The sequence below is a fragment of the Giraffa tippelskirchi genome, chromosome 1 (genome assembly GCF_054371585.1).
Source record: "Giraffa tippelskirchi isolate mGirTip1 chromosome 1, T2T-mGirTip1v1.2.pri, whole genome shotgun sequence".
Taxonomy (NCBI): Eukaryota; Metazoa; Chordata; class Mammalia; order Artiodactyla; family Giraffidae; genus Giraffa; species Giraffa tippelskirchi.
Window position 1 is genome coordinate 112,762,577 of NC_137275.1, and position 18,361 is coordinate 112,780,937.

The following is an 18,361-nucleotide window of genomic DNA, read 5'->3' on the forward strand; positions in this document are numbered from 1 at the left end:
ATCTAAATACTGGTCAAGCTGAGGGGCTGCTGAGGTCTTCCTGGTCACTACCGTGACCGCATGTGTGCATGCTAAACTGCCCAGTGTCCGACTCTTTGCGACCCCATGAACTATAGCCTGCCAGGCTCCTCTGTCCATGGGATTCTCCAGGCAAGACAACTGGAGTGGGTTACCATTTCCTTCTCCAGGAGATCTTTCTAGCCTGGGGATTGAACCTGCGTCTTTTTTGTCTCCTGCACTGGCAGGCGGTTCTTTATGACCACAATCTCCCCGCAGCGATTGTACATCCAGGCATTTTACCAGATTGATGGGTTGGTAGAGGAGGAAGGGCAGGCCTCAGAGCCTAGGAGCAGGGCCCCTGTTAAAAGCAGGGGCCGGATTCTCTCCTCTCACAGCTCCCTCCCCCAAGACTCTTCCTTCTCTGGAGGGTCTGCACTGAGTAAGGGGCAGATGGGCCCCTGAGCAGAGCAGCTGGAGTTTGTCAGGTGGATTCAACGGGAGCTGTGTCTTCCCTGATACTCCAAGGACGGAGTCAGTGGCAGGAGCCGAGCTCTGCGGCAGTGAGAGAGAGGATGAGCACACCTGTCCCTCCTGAGTGCGGGGAGAGGAGGCCCCGCCCCACCAGGCACCAGTGTGCAAGCGGCTCCTCAGGGGTCACAGAGGGAGGGGGCGCCATCCTATAAGTTGTTGTTGTTCAGTCACTCAGTCAGGTTCGACTCTTTGCGACCCCATGGACTACAGCACGCCAGGCTTCCTTGCCCTTCACCAACTCCTGGAGCTTGCTCAAACGCATGTCCATCGAGTTGCTGATCCCATCCAACCATCTCATCCTCTGTCGTCCCCTTCTCCTCCTGCTTTCAATCTTACCCAGCATCAGGGTCTTTGTCAATATGTTGACTCTTTGCATCAGGTGGCCAAAGTGTTGGAGCTTCAGCTCCAGCATCAGCCCTTCCAATAAATATTCAAGGTTGATTTCCTTCAGGATTGACTAGTTTGATCTCCGTGCTGTCCAAGGGACTCTTGAGAGTCTTCTCCAGCACTACAGTCCAAAAGCATCAATTCTTCAATACTCAGCCTTCTTTATGGTCCAGCTCTCACATCATAATAAATACTGTCAAACCTCCCACAATCTCCTGTGCTAGAATCCATCTTGGCTAAAAGATGAGCATGCATATGGGGAGGGCCCTGGGACAGGTCAGATGTGGAGAAAGAGGCGAGATACCTGGCCAGAGTGGAACACAGCCCTGGAAGAAGTGCCCCACATCAGTGATTTAAATCCCGTCTCTGGCACACTCCTCACTAGGGACGTTGCCTGCTGTCTTCTCTGGGTCTGTGTGTCCGCTTTGCTCCTGCTCTACATGAACTGCTTCTTTGTTCCCTTTGCATGAACTGTGCTGCCAATAACCTCTGTGCCTGCTTCACCCCATTTCTGCGGGGAATTCTTTCTCCAAAAAAGACAGGGACCCTGGTGGTCTCACCTGCTGTCAGCAGGACCAGCGCAGTGACTTTCCTCTCAACGCACACTGTAAATCATTCAGAGCCATGTGGTGAGAAAGACATGGGGTCTGTTCAAACTGGATCCGTATGGAGTTCAGGGAAGCCTTTTGCTGGTGGGGTAGGAGGGGGATGGAAGAAAGGCCACATTCTCTCCTCCCCTCTATTTGTATTGAATCCTTTAAAAGAAAAGTCTGTAGGAGCAGGAGAGGGGGAGACAGAAGGCACCTCGGCCACGGCAGGGGTACCCTGAAACTTCCACTCACGTTGGGCCTTCTCCCTCCACTGGGAGCACCAGGGGACGAGCTGGCCCACTGGCCTTGGCCCCTGCACCGTGGGCTCTCCCTACCTGCAGTGTGGCACCCACAGCACTCACTCACTCTCCAACACAACTCTCTTCCAGGCTGTGACAAGGACCTGCTGATCGACATCCTGACCCAGCGCTGCAACACCCAGAGGCTGCTGATCGCTGAGGCTTACCAGGGTGCCTTCGGCCGGGTGAGTCCCCCCAACCCCTCCCGTTTCCAGGCAAACTTCTGAGACACCTCCGCACAGGGTCTGGGCTCTCCAGTCTCTGATCACAAAGGTGTCCGACTTCACTGAACATTCGAGACAGTTCCTCTACCTCAAACGTGTTGCACAGGATGTGGGAAAGAGACACATCAGAAGTGCCGGCACGTGATGTGTGCCACCAGCCCTTTCTTAGAAATCATTCAGCTTCATAAAATAGAAGCTCTCACAGCCCAACACTACCAGCTGGTCCAATTAGGCACTGCCTGGGAACACCCCGTGTTCAGCTCCAGGGAAGGCACACAGAGCTAATGATCCAGGCCCAGAAATAATATCTTTTCCTGCAGTTCTCCTGAGGCCCTCACCCGCATCTCTATCCAAGTGGCTTCCCCACTAGGTTTTCCTCCCAAGGCTACAGTTAGCGATCATTAGAAAAGAATGGTGCTCAAAAATAGTTTCAGGCAATAGAACCGTCCAGAGTACTTTACATAATCATGCACTGGTTTCGAAGCAGGTACCATTACGGATTTCTCTCCTCTTTTGTGCAGTTAAACCAGGGATTAAGAATGAAAACTCTTCAATCCAAAAGGACCTGGAATAGCAATTACTTTCTGTCACCTGATCATTATCGATGAAATACCACCATAACTCTTTCTCTGTAAGACTAGTTCTTAAAGATTTACTCCACCTCCAAACCTCAGGCTCTGAACAACCACAGTACACAAAACAAAGGTGTTCTCTGCTTTGGAATGAACGACATCTAAAAAGCCCCCACTGCTCATGAAATTAGCTGAATTGAGCCGTAGTAGGAAACCAGTTGTTGTTTTTTTTCCAGGTAAAACTGTTCCTTTTCTTATGTTCCTATGACACCCGGAGTAGTTTTCCTTTGAAAGAGAACATAAAAGCTATACAAGTTGCAGCATCAGTCACCCAATATTGCTGCAATATGCATACTGCCGTAAGAGAGGTCATTTTCAGTAAGTTCTTATCCCAAAAGTTTACGTACATCTGTGCTTCTCATAGATGAGGTTAACTTAGGTAAAAGCGATACTTTATCACTCTCTACAAAATGGCCCTAAAACAGACCAAGAAAAAAACTAAGAAACGAGGTGTTTGCACCTTCTCAGACACCGGATCCTCCAGGGAAGAGGCCTTACCACACGCCCAAGGTCTCAGAGTGGTCAGACCCCCTGTGCTAGGGCCCCAGGCCTCCAGAGAGCTTGAGGACCCTCAGAGGAGCCTCGTGGGGCCCCTCGGCTCTGAGAGACCCCATCAGGTCAGTTAGTCAGTCTCCTAGTCACTTTTACTGCCACGGGTCCCTGGCTCACACGGTCCTGATTTGGGCATCGCCACGTGGTATCCAGATGGATGTGGAAATGGTCCCCCTCCCAAGCTGCTGCCCCAGGACCTTACCCTGGCTATCCCTAAACTGAAGGCAGGAGGAGTCCAAACCTAAAACTCTACTGTCCCGCTTTAATACCAGACCATTAATCTCGATTCCCCCCAAAATACCCATCTCTGCACCGAATTCAATCCATCCTCCCACCCCTCTCACCAAGTCCGCAGCATCTGCACTCTGACCCTCAAGCTGGGCTGGCCACCTCCTGCTCTGCCCACTGCATCAAGAGGAGGCCCTGCAGGTCTGCAAACTGGGCGGCCAGGGCTCCGTGCACTCTCCCCGGGACCTACACACTCAGGCCACCCCAGACACACACCCCCGAGACTGCTACACCACATCCTCTGCTGCCGGCGCACAGGCCTGGCTCTCTGCCCCTCCCTCCGCGCCAGGTGTGCGGACTGACCTTACCTCCCGCCCCTCAGCCTTCACCTCCTGGAGTCAGGGACCGGGTCCAGCCAGGGTCTGATACAGAACAGGAACTGCATTCACAGAAGTCCACTCTGCCTGTAAATACAAAGGAGGAAAAACAATCCCATTAGGGTACACTGAACAGGTAAAAAAAGTACCGACAAACTGCCTAAATTTCCCTTTTCCTTCATTTCTTCCTCTGGATGCCCCCCAGTCAGCCTGCTGGACCTTGGGGATGGCTTCCTGACCTCCCCCACTGCTCACGTTCAGAAGGACTTCTTCCACCTGGACAAGGCTAGCTTTCCCTTCCTGTGGGAGAGCTGATAGATTTCCTGTATGGTAACCATTGATTTTTATTAACAGGAATAATAAAGATGAGAGGAAATTACTCTCTTAGCTGCTGAATAAGGTACAGTTCTGGGCACATTCCACAAATACTTCTTACTATTTGATACTTTACATTAGACGAGCTGCTGACACTAGTCCCGAGACACACGAGAGGAGCCTTGGAACACCGCTGACACACTGGTCAGCGTAAGGGATGCGGTCACTCCAGACCCTGACCCAGAGCAGTTCTCCCCAGTGCAGTGGAACCTGGGACCCAAGATGCCCCTGGGCTGGGGAGTCTGCCCCAGTAGAAGGGCTGGGCAATCTGACAGTGGTTCCTAGAGGAGGCAAATTCACCTGAAGTAATATTCTGGAATACAAATTGGCGCAGCCACTATGCAGAGCAGTATGGAGATTCCTTAAAAAAACAGTTATCATATGATCCAGTAATCCCACTCCTGGGCATACATCTGGAGAAAAGAATAATTTGAAAAGCTACATGCATCCCAGTGTCCATAGCAGCATACGATAGCCAAGACATGACTTTTATATCTAAGACAACCTAAATGTCCAATGACAGAAGGATGGATAAAGAAGATGTGATATGTACATATGTACAATGGAATATTGCTCAGCCATAAAAAAAATGAAATAATGCCATTTGGAGCAACATGGATGGACTTAGAGATATTATCATACCAAATGAAGTAACAGAGAAAGAGAAATACCGTATGATATCACTTAAACATAGAATCCTTAAAAATAATCCAGATGAATCTACATAGAAAACAGAAACAGACTCACAGACATAGAAAACAAATATATGGTATCAAAGGGGAAAGGTGCGGGGGATAAATTAGGAATTTGGGATTAACAGATAGATACCACTGTAAATAAAACCGATAAACAACACCGGTTTACTGTATAGCACAGGGAACTCTACTTAATATCTTGCAGCAACCTACAACGGATCACCCTGCTTTATACTTGAAACTAATGCAACATTGTAAATCAACTACATGTCAATATAAGTAGATACGATTTTTAAACATGTAGTTACCACTGCACAGTGACAAAGCAGTTTGCACAAGTGTTTTTCTAATGTAACATAAAATTTCCCGAGGGTTTACACGATGACTATTGGGGTGGGCAGAATTAAGACAACTTCTAAGTCACACTTCGTACAGGTCTACAACATGGCTTCAAGAGCAAGTATTTTTTTACAACAGCAGGAAAAGTGATAGAAGTTAAAAACATATTCCAACAAGCAGAGTGCTGGCCATCCTGTGTCTTGCCCTGAGTGCACACAGTTGGGTAAAGGTGAAAGGAAGAAAGAAAAGGGAACCGCCATGTCACTTGTAGTTTAAGTGGAGCTGTCGGAGCTGCTGCGACACGGCCCACCTGCAGCTCCAACAGATCCACTTGAACGGCATCCACTCAGCCTAGTTTAGGCCCAGGCTGTGAGGCCCATGGAGTCCCTTTGGGGCAAGTCTTTGGCCAAAAGGAAAGAGCAGCAGGCAGGCTGGGGAGAGGCACCCTGCGAAGACTGCATCTGCAAAGCTTTGTCTGTCCCTCCGGAGAGCATTTAAAACACTGACTAGACAACGCAGGTGAAGGCTCCGCTCTGAACTTGAGAAGTTTGGCTACTTCAACATGTTATTCAGTATCTGTTTTCCCTAATGAAAGTACTGTCTTCTGATGTCCTGAAAAACAAGCCACCACTACAGCGAGCTTCCCAGGTGGTGCTAGTGGCAAAGAACCCGCCTGCCAATGCAGGAGACTTCAGAGATCCAGGTTCGATCCCTGGGTCGGGAAGATCCCCTGGAGAAGGAAAGGGCAACCCCCTCCAGTATTCTTGCCTGGGAAATGCCAAGGACAGGGGAGCCTGGCGGACTACAGTCCATAGGTCGCAAAGAGTCACACAGGACTGAAGCAACACACACACACGCACGCGTATTATGTTAGAATGAACTAGTGCTCTGGAGAAAAGATGAAGCCGGGCGAGAAACAGTGCTGGGGCCGGGGCATACTGTCAACGGTGACAGCAGGCTCTATGAAGTAGGCCGCTGGCACAGACAACAAAAGAACATGCAGGTGACAGGAATGGGAACCCGGGGCCCTGAGGGAGGGGCCTGCAGACCCAGGAGCTGCAGAAAGCTGGCCGGGTGGAGCGGGTAGGGAGCAGGGATGGCAGCGGCCGGAGGTGAGGGCAGGGATGTGACCACCGCGGGCCCATCCAGCGCCCTGGAGACAGACCATCGCATAGAACACCTGCATGTTTGCTGTATTCTGAGCTGAGCTGCACAAACGTAGCTGTAATTCATCCTGGCGTTTGGAGTGGGGAAGGGCCTTTCTGCAGAGAAGTGACTAGCTGATGTGCAAGTTCCAGGGTCACCTGCCAGGTGCGCTGGGAGGGCAAACGGGAGGGCAGAACGGGGCGCTCTGGAGGCCTGGGCACTGACCGCAGGAGCGATGACCACGAAAGGCCGAGGTTGCAGCGATAACTGGGCATGAAATCGTCAATTTGGGGATGCATTCATAAGTTAGAGACCATGGAATCACTGACAACTGGATACTGGAAAGGCTGTGAGATATACAAGGGAACAGACAACTAATGAGGTGGAGAGAAAGGAAAAAGAGGGGAGAGAGGACACAGCTAGTACCCACCATTTTAAACCTACAGCAAATTACCTAATATTTTTTGGGAAAAAGACATTTCGAGTGCCTCATAGCAGCCAGAAAACATGTTAAGGACTTCACCTGAGCAAACATTGTCTAGTAAGGTCAACGCTGAGGTGAGACCCGTCCTCACTGTACAGACCGGACAGGGCACACAGGTGAGCTGCCCACCTCGCAGCTGACGCTCGGCCCGGGCTGAACCCAGGCCACCTCCCGCCCGGGCGCCACTGGCAGTCTTTTTCACCGAAGTGCTCCAGCTTCCTCTAGGTCCCTTATCAAATCCGTGTGCTACAGCCACGCGCACACACGCACCCGTGCACCCCCGCGCTCCGGCGCGCAGCTCCCCCAGCGCCATCTAGCGGCCGCGCCGAACCTCACCGGGCAGTGGAACCTGCGCAGTTGTTCCGGGTCAGAGCCCACAGGTGAAGTAAGGGGAAGTAAGGGGAAGATGCTGTTACGAATGTTCGGGAGGAATAGGGACCCCAGAAGTGACTGAAGATCAAATGGAGGATTTTGCCATGCCCAAGCCATTGCCTGTATGTTTTACGTTTCATCAGTAAATTCAGGGCTTTCTCCCACGTTCATTCCTTCATTCTCCAACTTGTTACAGCTTCATTTATACAGGGTATACACCATAAACTCTGCACATCTGACCACTCAGCACTCGGCCAGATTTGGCAACATTTGTGATAAAGCCGTTTCTTGTTGTTTAGTCGCTCAGTCATGTCCAACTCTTTGCTACCCCACGGACTGTAGCCCGCCAGTCTCCTCTGTCCTTAGGCTTTCCCAGGCAACAAGACTGGAGTGGGTTGCCATTTCCTTCTCTGGGGGCATTTTCTCGACCCAGGGATCAACCCCACCTCTCCTGCATTGCCATGAAGATTCTGTACCGCTGAGCCACCTGGGAAGCCTGAGACAGACTTGGGGAGGGGGGCATACATTCATGTAATATGGTCATTCATCCAGTGCAATAAGCTCAGGGGTGGAGCTGCAGTGTCAAAGAAACAATCAGCTGCCCTGAGGGCCGGAGGAAGGCTGCAGAGTTGCAGATTCTACCCTTTCCATCTGCCGCCCTTTAAACCGAGGTACAGCACTGGATTTAATTTTTTCTTTATTGGGGTATTAGGACAATATTAGTTGCATAAATTGAGAAGTCTTCTTTCACCCTCTGCTTTCTACACAATACTGTGTAGAGATGATTTTACTTCTACATTAAAATGTGTCATAGATTTTATGAAGTGACTCCACTTGGGTCTAGAGATTAAAGAGGGTCGATTACTTGTGAATCCGGTTTTGTTTTGTTTTGTTTTTAGTCAATATAAGGAAATTTAGATTGAGTTCGAAATTCTCCTTGCCCTAGTTTGGTAATATGTGGCTGTCAACAAATTTATACTTTTCAACTAAATTTTAAACTATAGTGGTGTATCTTTATGTTTTTCTCCAGATATATGCCCAGGAGTGGGATCGCAGGGTCATATGGTAGTTGTATGTTTAGTTTTCTGAGGAGCTTCCATGCTGTTCTCTGTAGACGCTGCACCATTCCTAGTCCCATTAGGAGTGCAGAAGGGAACTGAGCCTCAGCTCTGCTCACCTGTCTGTGACACAGCCACAGGTGGTCCCTAGGGATGCAGCAGCCAGGTGACAGGAATGACCTACAGGTGCTGAGTATTTCAGGCTTTATGATGATGGCATAATTCAAAAAGACACGTGCACCCCAGTGTTCACAATAGCCAGGACGTAGAAGCAACCTAGGTGTCCACGGACAGAGGAGTGGATAAAGAAGATGTGGAATGTGTCTGTGGTATGCGTATGGAACATTGCTCAGCCATAAACAGCAATGACATCATGCCACTTGCAGCAACATAGAGAGACCCAGAGAACATTATGCTTAGTGAAACCAGTCAGATAGAGAAAGACAGACACTGTATGATATCACTTATATGTAGAATCTGAAATATGACACAAATGAACTTATCTACAAACCAGAAATAGACTCACGCACCTGGAGAACAGACTCACATGCACAGAGAAGAGGGGGGGATAAATTAGCAGGGTGGGGTTAACATATACACATCACTATATATAAAATAGATAAACAACAAGGACCTACTGTATAGCACAGGGAAATTTAGTCAATATTTTGTAATAACCTAAGAGATAGATTATGAAAAACAACATATAAACATATATATATATCTGAATCACCTGAAACTAACACAAGATTGTAAATAAATTATATTTCAACTAAAAATATAAATAGTGGTATAAATGTGTTCATAATATTCTCTTTTTTCCTTTAATATCTGTAGTATTTGTGTATGCTACTCTTACATTGCCAATATTTTTGCATTTTCTTTTTTCTTGTCAGTCTAATTAGAATTTTATTAACATTCAGAAATTAGGTTTTGATTTCATTGACAGTTTACGTATTTATTAATTTTCTATTTCATTGAATTATGATCTTATTCTCATTTCCTCCCTTTTTTAAAATTTAAGATATATGAGTATATTACATTAATCCATCACAGTCTGCATTCCACCCTGTCATTTCCTCCCTTCTTATATTGGATTTAATGTATTCTTCTCTTTCTAGTTTTGAGGTGGAAGATTAGGTCATTGACTGACTGTTTCTCTTCTAATATAAATATTTAAAGCTAAAATGGATGTTCAATCACTGTCTCAGCTGCATGTCACATATTTTGACGTATTACATTTTCAGGTTCACTAAATAAAGTATCTGGGATTGCCCAGATCCATCTTTATTATTAGTTCGCAGTTGATTTTGCTGCAGTGGGAGAGTAAACTCACCCGAGAGACAAGTCATGAGCCGTGCCGCAGGAAACGTGTCATCCTCGTGCTGTTCTGACTATGCAAAGTCCTCGCTGTCGGAAGGATGCCCACCGCCACCGACAGGGAGGGCGATGTGAGGGATTAGCTACACGACTGTGAGGTGGACAGGCCACAAGCCACAGGGCAGGCCAGCCGAGACGCAGGCCAACTGGAGTCTCAGAGGGGGTAGGAGTCCAGTGTCAAGGACCAGCTGCTGGCAGAACTCTTGAGGGAAAGTCTTCAGCTGACTGAAGGAGCCTCACCCACATTGTGGAGGGCAATTCGCTCGACTTGAAGTCCACTGATTTAAACGTAAATCATCTAAAAACATAAATCATCTAAAAACACCTTCACAGAAACATCTAGAACAATGTTAATGGCCCAGCAAAAGTGAATAAAGTTAACTATCAGAAGCGACTTCTGAACGCCCATCCCAAAGCAACTTCTCCCTTGTCTGACTGTCTTGTGTCCCTAGGCCTGTAAGGCCATTCTCATCTCTTACCTGAATTTTTAGAACCCTCTTGAACTACTGTTTAGGATCTTATGATGTGAAAAATGATGACCAGAGCCTTCCAAAGCATTAGCTCGCATTTTCACTCGCATTATGTCTGGGATGTTTATGGATGTGGATCCTCTTGAAAACAGAGATTGTGTGTTGTTTTTCTCCAGCTCCTACCATCTTGTCTGAGAAAAAGTAGAAATAAAAACCCACTGACTCCACTGCTGCCTTTCCTTCAAAACGATGTGCTGAGCTCATGTGGGCAGGAGAACAAAGTCTTCACAAGCTCATGTGTTCACAACGGCTTTATCATTGCTTTTGCCTGCCTCCTGACAGCACACCAGGACAGTCTGTTACAGAAATTAGAAACAGTTGATGGCAAAAGATGAGGGAATTGACTGGAATACCAGCTCCATGAGGAGGCGATCTTGTAAGTCTTATATATACTCCAAGACCAGCCACAACTCCAGACATTAGACAAACTGCCTTGACCTGAGCAAAAATTCTCTGTGTTGCCAATTAACATCTTGTGGGTGATGCCTTTTTGCTAAAAAAGAAACACAGGAAATATACTGCCAGATTATACCAAATAAAGTGAAAATTATGACAATTTTGGTTTGTACTGTAACAAAGCTTATTGTGCCTTATTGAATTATCTTATTGAATCATAACTAAACTGTTGCATATTTTAACATATAACTGAATATATACTGTACATTTTAACAAGAAATAGTACATTTAAAAAATCTTTCAGATGTCTTTGTAACCCTAGAAAACATAAATTGTGCATATTTTTTGTTTTTAAACATCTACTCTATATGAGTGAAAAGAAAACTAAAGGAAAACCATCAGTTTCACGCCTTTATACCTGTATTTCAAGGGCTAAAATCTAGCATGCTTGTTTTTCTTTTTCAGGTGACTATTTAAAGAAAGTTCCAAGACTGCTTACTTAACTCATTTACACAAGCTTTTTGGCAACAGTATAACCGGAACTCTTTACTAAAAGACACTGCTATATGATAAAATGCATATTTTAAGGACTAATATTTCATTAATTCCACACAAAACTATTATACTCCCTACTGAAATGCTTTCAGTTTCAACTTTTATTTATTTTAAGCTTTTCATATTTTAACTTTTATTTATGAGCTCAGAACAGGGGCTGTGTTGGTATTAAAGAAGGATCATGGTTCTGTGTTTGTGTAACTAGAATATCCATACAGATGACGTCTGGCGTGGAGATATGACCACATCACTCATTTTCAAACCCTCAAGTCCATCCTCTCATGTAACCCATGTACACACGTGTGAACCCAAACCAAACTAGCTATTATGTGAAGGGGCAAGGAGAAGGGAATCCTGCTAGAAGACTTTCTGCAATTATCCCATTTTCCCCGCAAACTTGGGAAGTGGTGTAATGCAAGTACTTGCTTTCCCTGCACAGGACCTGGTTGGGGACTTGAAGGAGAAGCTTTCCAATCACTTCAAGGACGTCATGGTCGGCCTCATGTACCCCCCACCCTCATATGATGCCCACGAGCTGTGGCACGCCATGAAGGTAGAGCGGGTCACCCAGTGATATACTGCCACGTGTGATCGGGGTGGGGGGGGGGACATGTCAGTAAAGAAGAAATGAGAGAAATGCTTGGGGTGAGGGGGTTGTCATGAAAGGGGGGCCTCCGTAGCCCAGTGGCAGGGTCACTTGACTCTTCTTTTGAGCAAACTCAGATCCACGACCCGGCCCTGTGCAGAGCTGCCGAGAGGAAAGAGGAAATGAGCTGCTTTGGGGGCTGTTTGCATTTGTCTCTGCCCCAGTATGGCTTTCAGCTTCCTTGATGGCTCAGTGGTAAAGAATTCACCTGCCAATGAGGCAGGCACATGTTCGATTTCTGGATCAGGAAGAACTCCTGGAGGAGGGCATGGCAATCCACTCCAGTATTCTTGCCTGGAGAATCCCATAGACAGAGGAGCCTGGCAGGCTACAGTACCTGGGGTCACAAAAAGTAGGACACAACTCAGTGACTAAACAGCAGCATCAGCCCGTTTGTCTTCCTCTGTTAAGTGGAAATGTTAGCATTCTTGTGAATCTCTTTAAACTATTGTATCAATTGGGCTCATAAAGGAATGAGTCAGTAATGCTGAGGCAGAGACAAAACATAGATGACATCTATATTTTTGTGACCCTAAATTAGTCCTTTACCAAAACTACTGCTCAAATGTAGCAAAATCTTGCTTCTAAAGGATCAGAACAATTCTTTCTTACAGGCAAGTCATGAAAGAAACTGACTACAGATTTGTCAGAGGTTTGTTGGCTAGGGAAGGGGGACAGATGACTTTCCAGATCTTTCCAAATGCTGAATGAAACACCAGCAGAGACGCTGCAATCACTCCAGGGGGATGCCTGCCAATGACCTGATTTCCCCCATCTGGAAACAACACGAAAAGGGAAAGGAAGACAATTAGGGAACCTGGGTCATGGCCATCGTATTCACAAATCAGCACTGTTGTTTGTTTTAGTCGCTAACTCATGTCCGATTCTTTGCGACCCCATGGACTGTAGCCTCCAAGCTCCTCTGCCCATGTGATTTCCCAGGCAAGAATACTGGAATGGGTTGCTATTTCCTTCTCCAAGGGATCCTCCCCACCCAGGGATCAAACCAGCGTGTCTTACTTGGCAGGCGGTTTCTTTACCGCTAAGCCACCAGGGAAGACCAGTAGATCAGCACAGGCCTTATATAAAACCCAAATTTCAGCTAATGTCTTTTTAAGTGTTGCATATGTCAGTCCGTACCTCTTGCAAAATGATGTAACTAAAAACCTAGGGAGAAAGTCCTATGTCGATGGTTAGATGAAACTGTTAAATTTTTTCAATGTTTCATAAACTGGTATGGATTTCTGAAGCTCTCTGAAAAAGGTGTGTTGTCTTTCAAATCACCATCAGGGAGGAATATCCTATGACTGAAAGAGGCTGCAGAGAGTACTCAGTCCAAATATTCAGGCAAATGGTATAAAGCTCCACACCTGGGGAGAGGTGGGGTGAGGTCTCTGCACCATCCTTAGGGAGTTAGGGACCCAGAATCAAGTACCAGTTTGCCCAAGAATTGACATTCTAGCAGCAAAGAAAATGAGTGTCATGAGTGCTGTTTAAACGTCTTTTCCCACACGATTTAGAGATGCCCGTGCTGTTTTATTTTATGAAGGAGCTCATTTCAGATGATACCATCTTCTTGAAAACCACACACCTAGTAGATACCAAAGCTGGACCGAAGCAGGACCGTCTTTACCTTGAGCACACGCCCGCCCTCCGCCTCTTCTCAGAGCACCAGGGGCCGCATCCGTTCACTACAGGGCTATTCCCCGTATAGATGCCTTCATGTTTCTCCTGCTCTGTCCTTCCAGGGAGCAGGCACTGATGAGAACTGCCTCATTGACATATTAGCTTCGAGAACAAACGGAGAAATTTTCCAGATGCGAGAAGCCTACTATTTGCGTAAGGAAATTCACATGCGTACATATGTTTTACACACGTTATAAACTTCATATTTTTCAAATAACAGGCAAAAGATTCCAGTTTATGTATTTTAAAGAATTATCTAAGACACTCACACATGAGATATCACTCACTCAAGACTAATGAATTGTCTAAGTGGAGTTGGTGATTAGGGCACTAAAAACAAAGCGATCCCAAGATAATTGAGTGAAGCAAAGTTTCCAGGAAAATACCGATGAGTTTGTACGAGGTAGATTTTAGTTTAGGACAGCGAGCACTCAGGACAGTGGCTCAGGGAGGACTTTGTCTCTCACCCAAAAGGGACAGTTATGAAGACAGAACAAAGCAAAGTGTAATAATCACTCAGTGAATTTTACAAATACAGGCAACAACTTCACTTTTCATAAACCTCATAATCACTGAATCCACCTCAGAATCTGATTTTTATGCATTTTAAAAGCAGAAAGGTTAACCACTTTCATATTCAAAAGAGCTTTAAGACCTTAAGTTCCATTGCATCATGTATCATGTGACATTGAGTGTGAACAAAATGTTCCAGACAATCAGCTCCATTGCACTCAAACAAAAACAAGACTTTCCCGGGGCAGAGAGTTAAGACCCTTCACTGAAAATATTAAGACAACACAAAGACTTTGGGGACCAGTGGGCTAGGCAGTGGTCTAAGGAAAGAGAAGACAAAGCCCTGAATTTTAAGGGTTACAGAATGTGAAATGATTTTCAATGTTGGTTTTCAGTTTCGGAATAGAGATGGTATTTTTACAAGAAAGTAGACTTGGGCCGGTGTTATCGTTGGGGTCAGTTTTGTTGAGCGGACTGTTCATGGGCCTCATGTGAGTAGAAGGTGGTAGAAGACCAAGAAATGTCACCCGTATGGGAGCAGCGCTGACCTCTGCGAACACAGGGATGCGTGGTTCCGTCGTGACTAACCCTTCCACGTGGGTGTGCTCTCCCCAGAATACAGCCGTGACCTGCAGGAGGACATCTACTCAGAGACCTCAGGACACTTCAGAGATACGCTCATGAGCCTGGTCCAGGTAGGAGATTCCTAGATTCGCTGCACTGTGCACTACTGAAAAATAGACACATTTCGTTTTCAAAAAATAGCACAGGAAACTCCAGTATTAACAGTTACCGAACACCAGTAAATTCAAGGCACTGCAATGGAAACTTGGGTTGAATACAGAGACAAACAGTATGACTAAGACACCATCTCTGTCCTTAAAACAATCTAAGTAAAATGATCATAGTTATAGATATATGCATAGTTGATTATATATTATGTGGGAGTTAACAGACTGAGATCATTACAGTTACAATTAGTAGAATGTGCACACCGTCTAAGGCATCAGGAACTCAGGACCCACCCAGCTGATGAACAGTCAGAACCACTAGATGAAATACAAGAAACTGGGATCGAGGAGCCTCCCATATGACTTTAAATTAAGAGATTCTGGTTTATTGAAAACAAAAACTACTTTTCCCTCCTTAGTACAAGTGTTAATCATTCAGTCATGTCTGACTCTTTGCGACCGCATGGACTGTAGCCCGCAGGCTCCTCTGTCCATGGAATTAACCAGGCAAGAATACTGCAGCGGATTTTCATTTCCCTCTCCAGGGGATCTTTCCGACCCAGGGATCAAACCTGTGTCTCCTGCATTGCAGGGGGATTCTTTACCATCTGAGACACGAGGAAGCCCTCCGTACCAGCTGTTTATGTCTGTGATTCCATCTTCTGCTTGAGTTTGTATTGACCCAATTGTTCAGACACAGCCTCAGTGTCTGATGACATGGCGCAGGAAGCCAGGGACTTGAATTTACACAAGCAAAGCTGCCACCGTCCCTCTGTGTCATCAGTCAGATTGCCGACCAGCCATCTTCTAGCAGGGAGCAGTGGATGGAGTTCCTGATGCTCCAGCCCAGGTTATAGAACTTACCGAATGAAAGAGAACAAGGGGACATCAGGTCAGGGAAAAGCCCAGAAAATCTCCCACCTATTCTGGAAAATAGTGACAGTGTTAGTTGCTCAGTCATGTCCAACTGTTTTGCAACCCCATGGACCGTAGCCTACCATGGAATTCTCCAGGCAAAAATACTGGAGTGGGTTGCCATTTCCTCTTCCAGGGGGTCTTCCTACCCAGGTATCAAACCTGTGTCTCCCACATTGCAGGCATATTCCTTACTGTTTGAGCCACCAGGAAATCCCATGGTAGACAGACCCATAGCCATATACTAATTTTTCTTTCTGAAACTGCAGGTTCAAATCTTTACCTTGGGAGATTTCTTTTTTTTTTTTTTAATTCTACAAAACTTTGTTTTTAAAAAATGGGCAGCTTTATGTAGTACTTCGTATGAGAAAGATAAAAATTAAGAATTATTTCTACCCTGGCTAGAACTAGTCTGTGTATAGAAAAAGAGTTAAAATGAGAAAACAACTATTGATAATGATTTTTTTCCTTTAAAATACCAATGGCAGTGTGCAAATTTAAATAACTACTTTATTTTCCTTCTTAATCTTCAATTTTGTCATCTTTCTCATCCAGGGTAGCTTCACATGTCCAATCAAATGTGCATTTATTGTGATTAAAAGCTTCATATTGTACTTCACAATATTTGGTATCATTTAGTTAAAAAATGAATAAATACATCAGATTGATTGTAACACCGAGAATTCCATTCATTGCCAAGCACCAAGAGTTTAAAATTTTTAAACTGTTTTTTGTGTCCAAGTTACTGTCATTTTTAAATTAGGAATAAAGAAATCCAAAAGGAAAGGTTTCTGAGGAAGCCAAGTACTAGCTGCTCCAATGGAGGAGAGATTGGTAATGGACTGGTTGGCTTTTTTCAAATTGTTCAATTGAAAAAAAAAAATGGCATAGAACTAAGCAAATCCATTGACCTTACAATTAAAGTAAAACTTTCCATTTGTAAAAACAAAATCAAGTACTGTTTAAAGTGGATTTGCACAGCATGGCTGTGCACCTCACAAAACTGCCCGTATCAGTTCATCAAGTCCTTTTCTGAGGATTCTACTCTCTGGGATGATAACATCAATGGAGAACACAGAGCTTGGCTTTACATTGCCCAACAGGGGGCTTCTGCGCCAGCGGCTGTGGGAGTAATAATAATGACAAGCGGCTCAGTCATGTCTGACTCTCGGGCCAGGATACTGGAGTGGGCAGCCTTTCCCTTCTCCAGGGGATCTTCCCAATTCAGGGATCGAATCCAGATCTCCCGCATTGCGGGCAGATTCTTTACCAGCTGAGCCACAAGGGAAGTCCAAGAATACTGGCACGGGTAGCCTATCCCTTCTCCAGGGGATCGTCCTGCCCCAGGAATTGAACTAGGGTCTCCTGCATTGCAGGTGGATTCTTTACCAACTGAGCTATAAGCCTATTTAAATTTGTGACAGAAGTTGAGTCGTTATATAAAAAAGTTTTTAATAATCATTATTAATATTAAAAATAATCTCACTTGGCAAAGCGTCAATTGAATATTTTCTAAGTTATAAATGTTGTAAGATTAGTTACAAGATTCTCTCAAGTTAGAAGAGTCATCATGGCTTGACTTTCTAGGACTGACACTCCATAATGTAAATTAAAATGACAGTTTCCAGTCAGAAATTCATACTGGTGTTAGTATTGTCCCAACAGAGTAAAGACAACAGTCCTGTTATAAATCCACAAGTTATATCTTAATAGCAAACATATCTTTATTTTCTTAGTATCCAAACAGAAATGTATTTCAATTTGCTAAAGAAAAATAAAAGTAGGATAAAAATGTGTTTCATAAGGACCGTTTTGTATTCCACTAGGGCTATATCACAGTCCAGACTCTCCTCCCAAGCCTGCCTTCTTTTCTCTCTGCTCCTCAGTTGATCCCCAGCACATCCCAGAGTAACACGGCACCTGTTTTGTAAATAAGTTTATTTTTACCATTTTTTTTTAAGATTCCACACATAAGTGATATCATGCGATATTTGTCCTTCTCTGACTTAACTTCACTCAGTATGACAATCTCTAGTTCCATCCATGTTGCTGCAAATGGCGTTATTTCATTCTTTTTACGGCTGAATAATACTCCATTGTGTGTATGCACCACGTCCTCTTGGTCCACTCATCTGTTGACAGACAGTTAGGCTGTTTCCATGTCCTGGCTGCTATGAATAGTGCTGCAGGGAACATCAGGCTGCATGTATCTGTTTGATATGTATATATTATAACTGAATCACTTTGCTATACACCTGAAATTAACACAGCATTATAAATCAACTAAACACCAACAACAAAAAATTTAAGGCAAAAAAACAAAGATGACTGCAGGTCCAGATCTCAGAGTCAGCTCCCCCAGGGAAGCCTGCTGAGGGCACCTCCTCTCTGGAAGCTCAGACAGGCTCTGTGGCTGGGCCAACACTTCACGTCTGCTGAATAAGAGCCTGGCCTGAAAACAGGGTGCACAATGGTAAATGGGATTGTTTCCACCCCTGTCTGATTCCTCTCCACTTCTGTTTCTAGTTGGTGAAATTCCAGTGATCAAGTGCTCTGCCTCTCAGATCTCTGCCCTTCTTCAAAGGCTGAGCTACAAACCACCTAAAAGTAACTGATATCCACGAATGAGGATTGCAGTGCATTTTTATAAAGCAAACACTCTATATTTCAGGAAAAACATACAGTTCTGAAAATTAAACATGAGAGAAAATAAGTCACAA

General features: G+C 45.3%; 1 protein-coding gene across 1 annotated transcript in view; it reads left to right on the forward strand.

Annotated features, from left to right (window-relative positions):
- LOC145515790 (annexin A10) overlaps nucleotides 1-18,361 on the forward strand; it is a 53,166-nt gene that overhangs the window by 20,450 nt on the left and 14,355 nt on the right. The window contains exons 4-7 of the mRNA XM_081517136.1: nucleotides 1,898-1,992; nucleotides 11,590-11,703; nucleotides 13,545-13,635; nucleotides 14,611-14,690. Of these exons, the coding sequence (XP_081373262.1) occupies nucleotides 1,898-1,992; nucleotides 11,590-11,703; nucleotides 13,545-13,635; nucleotides 14,611-14,690 (380 nt within the window). The remainder of the gene's footprint in view (nucleotides 1-1,897; nucleotides 1,993-11,589; nucleotides 11,704-13,544; nucleotides 13,636-14,610; nucleotides 14,691-18,361) is intronic.